Source organism: Mus musculus, chromosome 13, assembly GCF_000001635.26.
Source record: "Mus musculus strain C57BL/6J chromosome 13, GRCm38.p6 C57BL/6J".
NCBI lineage: Eukaryota > Metazoa > Chordata > Mammalia > Rodentia > Muridae > Mus > Mus musculus.
The window spans coordinates 100740047-100745282 of NC_000079.6; the positions used below are offsets into that span (position 1 = coordinate 100740047).

The 5236-nt window shown below is 44.3% G+C and overlaps 1 protein-coding gene across 2 annotated transcripts in view; it reads right to left on the reverse strand.

The window, feature by feature from the left end:
* The window catches only part of Mrps36 (mitochondrial ribosomal protein S36), an 8720-nt gene extending 4107 nt beyond the window's left edge, over positions 1-4613 (reverse strand). For both annotated transcript variants that reach the window (NM_001190264.1, NM_025369.3), the window contains exons 1-2: positions 4484-4613; positions 1122-1185 (exon numbers count right to left, since the gene is read on the reverse strand). In NM_001190264.1, the coding sequence (NP_001177193.1) occupies positions 1122-1185; positions 4484-4522 (103 nt within the window). In that variant the 5' untranslated portion in view covers positions 4523-4613. The remainder of the gene's footprint in view (positions 1-1121; positions 1186-4483) is intronic.
* Positions 4614-5236: the final 623 nt, after the last annotated feature.

A 5236-nucleotide genomic window follows, 5' to 3' on the forward strand; every position in this document is an offset into this window, starting at 1 on the left:
TCAGAAGATAAAGGTACTTGCCACCAAGCCTGACAACCTGAGCTTCATCCCTGGCATTCTTGTGGTAGGAGGAGAGCTCCTCCTCCAAGCTGTCCTGACCGCCATACATGCACTGTAACAAGTACACACTCAAGATCTAACATAATAATACACACACAGAACAAATAAAGTGAAAAAAGTTTGAAATAAGAAGTAAATGCAGAAAAGATGGGCTAGAGAGATGGCTCAGTGGGTATGAGCACCGACTGCTCTTCCGAAGGTCCTGAGTTCAAATCCCAGCAACCACATGGTGGCTCACAACCATCTATAATGAGATCTGACGCCCTCCTCTGGTGTGTAGGTATACATGTAAGCAGAATAATATATACATAGTGAATAAATAAATCTTTTTTTAAAATGCTGTTAATAGAGATGAAAAAACAAAATAAAACAAACAAAAACCAAGAAGTAAATAACTACCAGAGAGACAGCTCAGCCATTGAAGGTCACACTCATTTTCTGAAGGACACAAGTCCGATTCCCTGCATCAGCATCATCCAAGCCTGTCTCCCAGTTTCCCTTTAGGGACTGTGAGATGGCTCAGGGATTACAGGCACTGGCTGCCAAGACCTTTGATTCCCAGGTCCCACACAGTGACTCAAAACCGTCTGTAAGTCCAGTTCCAGGGGTCTGAGGCCCTCCTAGGGCCTCTGTGGGCACCAGGCATGCATGTTGTACAGATAACATACATGCAGGAAAAACAGTCATACTCATAATTTTCATTTACTAAAATACAGTAAGATAAAACAAATAAATGTAACAGGGATAATAAAAAGTTAATTACTAGCTCGATGTGGTAGTATACACATTTGATCTCAGTACTTAAGAGGTATGGGAACTCTGAAAGTTTAAGGCCAGCCTGGTCTACAACCATTTCCAGCTCAGCCAGGGTTACATAGTAAGACTCTGTATCCCTCAGCCCACCAAAAGGTAATAACTTGTATATACTACTTGGGTAATATTTTGAACTAGACCACAACAACCTACCTGATTATAAAGGTTAGAAATACTGTCTCTAATATTCATTCTAAATATGATGAGCACATTTTTTAAAAAGAATGTCTAAATGAAATACAACTTACCACTGAGTTTAGGTTTGTCTCTTCTGTTAGGGAACTTTATTAATGGAGCGTGTGGCTTCACTACCTGAAGGAAAATAAGACGTGGGGAAAGTGACCTCATTAGCTACAAAAGCAAAACCACACTAGTCCTCATAACTAAACACCTTCAGTAAAATAAACTACTACTCAGGGGTCGAGAGATGACCATTCTGCTCAGAGCATGTACTGTACTCCTCCAGCAGAGGACCCAAGTTCAATTCCCAGCACCTACACCAGGAAGGCTTACAACTGCCTGCGCCTCCAGAGGGATGTGACACCTCTGGCCTCCTGGAGTACCTGCACTCACACGGATGTCACACACACATATACGTAATTAAAAATAAAAGCACTTGCCAAGCAAGCCTGACAAGTTGGAAACCACAGTGGAACCGACTATCAATGGTTGTCCTCTGACCTCCATACACATCACAATAATAAATAAAATGTTAAAAACAAAAACAAAACAAAATCCACAGTGAACTGACTGGACAGACACTCAAAGACCACTTTCTGCTTTTGCAGAGAACCCAAGTTTGGTTCCCAGCACCCACAGCAGGCAGCTCACAAGTACCTGTAACTCCAGCTCCAGGGGATCATACACACAGACAGACAGACAGACATAGAAATAAAAGTAAAAACTAAGCAAGCTGAACCAGTGACGACCATGTGACCTTGTGCTGCTTGACTTACAGGGTGGTAAGGAAGTACGTGGAAATTTCCTGATTTGTATCAAGTCTCCCCATGTTCTGTTACTACCCAACAGTTTCATGACAAAAGTCAAGAACACCTACTCAGAGACACCTTTAATCCCAGCACACAGGAGGGCAGAAGCAGGCGAATCTCCATGAGTTCAAAGCCAGCCTGAACAACATAGCAACTTCAAGGGCAGCCAGAATTACACAGAGCCGCCAAAAAAACCCCAAAACCAAACAACAACAACAACAAAACAAAAACAACAACAAACAAACAAACAAACCAAATAAAAAACACACAAACAAAACTGTTCTATTTGCTGTCTATTTTTTTTATTTTTAACTTTTTCTAATTTTTAAAAAATATTTCAAAATTTATATTTGAGTAAAAGCAACAAGAACAACAAGTGACACACTCTTCTAAATTATAGCTCACACTCAGCTCCATGCAGGAAAGACAAACAAATGCCATTAAGTAGTCACCCCCCTATTCAGAAGCATGGATGGCTCTTTCTACTAGACAAGATTTCACCCCAATCTAAATATCAACTGTGGCTGGTTACTGCTGAGAAAGCTCACTACAGTTAAGGTCAGTAAGAATTAAAAGACAAAATAGCAACAAAACACTTATTCTGACTACACAATCTGTGTAAAAACTGGGGAAAAAAACGTGTAGAAAAATACAAATTATCTGAGAACACCTGTAATTCCTAAGCCTATAAATCCATTAAAATGATCGAAATCTTTGTTTCAGCTTTTTCCTTTATCTACAGAAATGTATATTGTAGAAAAACACTTTAAAAAAATTTTTTTTTTGCTTTGTAATTTGTGTGTGTGCATGTGGAAGCCAGAGGCTAAGCTTTCAGGAGTTGGTTCCCTCCTTCCACCCGGTGACCAAACTGAGGTCACAGAATCAAGTCCCCTCCCTTCTGAGCCATCGGAATGGAGTAAGAGTTTTCTTTTTCTTTCCTTTTTTTTTTCCTCCTTTCTTTTCTTATCTTTCCTTGCCTTTAAGAAGGGACTCTGTACGTGGCCCTGGCTGTCCTGGAACTCATTATGTAGACCAGGTTGGCTTCAAACTCAGATTCACCTGCCCCTGCTTGTGTGTGCATTTGTGTCTTTGTGAAATGTATGCATGTGTGGTATGTACATGCATGTGGAGCTCAAAAGTCAACACAGGATCTCCTCCTTCAGGCGCCCTGAACCCACAACTCATCGGTCTAGCTAGCTAGCGAGTTCTAGAGCCCTGCTAGCCTTCCCCTCTCACTCTCTAGGCTGAGGCTACAACCAGTGTGGGGGCTGGGATCGGACCCCCTGCCAATGCAGAAAGTAAGAATTTCCAAGCATGTCTTCAAATGCTTATCACTCCAGTGACTATATTCTTTTGCTATATCAATTCCTACATACACACCACCTTTATTTTTATTTTTTATTTTTTAGACTTAGTTTTACTACAGAGCTCTGGCTGTACCTCACTCTGTAGACCAGGCTGGCCTCTACCTCACAAGAGATCTGCCTACCTCTGCCTCCTGAGTGCTGGGATTAATTGAGCGTGCCACCATGTCCGCTCCTTTCCGCACTCCAGATTGAGTTATATATGCATTATTGACGTATGAGGTTATATAGGACAGATAACAGACTTTGTCAGCTACTCTGAGCTTGCAAAATCGTACTCAATGCTCCGTGCCTACCGACGGAATGCTTAACTGAAGATTATTCATTGCAATGGTTCCAAAGGTCTAGGGTCATCATTCCGACAACTTCAAGAGAAAATGTGTTTGTGCCCAAAAAAAAAAAAAAAAAAAGAAAAAAAAGAAAAAAAAGAAAAGCATATAAGTGAAGATTAATCTGAAAATACTCCATGTTCAGAATTTTAAAACTCTCTAATTACAAAAGGCTGTGTCCACTTACTCATGAATTGTTACGTCTCCTTCTTAGAGACCACAGCTGGAGAAGTAGATAAAAAAAAAAAAAGCTGTCAGCAGTTAGTAATTGATGGGTGGAATAGCAGTGTTACCATAGCTGCCTATCTAAGCACAGTGGAGAAAGGCTTGGCAAACCAACCCTGAAACACACATACTAGTAAGTATAATAAACTTAAATAGCATGAATTTTACTCATTCCCGCATCTCTAGCCAAGAGCCTGAAGAGATCAACTCTAACCAGCTCCAAGGGAGGTAGCAGGCAAAGGGGCCGGTTATCCGGCCATTCCCAAGTCCTTGAAGGGACACCAGATCAGATCCAGGATTTGCTTCCTTCCCCGCCCCGCTACGGCCTTCCTCCGGATTGGCTGGCTGGCGAACATCACGGACAATATTAAACAGCGATTGGCCGGACTGCTGGAGGGCAGCGTAGTCCGCAGACTACGAGGGCTAAGGAGGTGCTGGGGAATCCTCCGACCTCCGACGAGCACGAGCGGACACGACCAGAGGCCACCACCCGCCGCGGGCCTCGAACCCTTGGCGCCAGACCCAATTTACTCCGGGCCACCCTGGAGCCCGTAGGTTCCATTATCAGACACATACACCCGCTGGCCCTCCTCAGGGCCGCGGTCACGATGCATTCTCTGGCACCGCCTTTCCTCCCGGCGCTGCCGCTGCGTCTGCACCATCCCTCCCTCCCTTCCAAGCGCGGGAGCGGCCCGGGTTTTACCTGCACGACCCTGGTGGCGGAAGCCATCTTGCTGCCCATCGTGACCCCCGAGCAGGGGCAGCTTCCGGGGCGCAGACGAGCTGCAGAAGTATCTGGAGTGGGCAGCGTGGGGCGGAGCCTGTGTGATGTCACTGAGGAGCTATAAGGGACAACTCCACCCCTCTGCGTCCGCCCCGCCCCTCTTCCCGCCTAGACACTCACCTCTGGCCTTCCAATTACAACGTTGTGCTGTAACCAGTTGAACTATTTGGTTCGTCATCCTAAATTATCTAGGACCATTTCCCTCCTAGATAGCTAGTTTCTAATTTCAGTACAGTCCGAAATTTAATCTGAAACCACCTCTTGTGGCTTCCTAACACGAACGATTTTATTAAAACTTGGGAGTTACATAGATTCCCTCCCTTGCTCAACCATCCTCAGAGAAGTCTCCTGAAGCAGATGGGGATCACAGCCACAGCCAGGCAATATGCATCATGAAAGACCTTTGAACACTCAGCCTTAAAAGGAATATCTTCATTAAGTGCCTCCCCTCAGGGCTCAGGGAACTCTGCAAAAGAATAGGAGAAAAAAAGTGTTAAGACACAGAGGGGCTGGGTGGAGGACTCCAAAGAATCAAGGCCTTCTAAATACAACAGGGCTGGCACACATATAAACTTTCCAAGACAGCAGCAGCATGCATAGGGTGTGTATCAGATGGGGTCCTCGAGCTGAGAAAGAGTGTATACGTGTCCCCATCCCTAGCACAGATAGCCA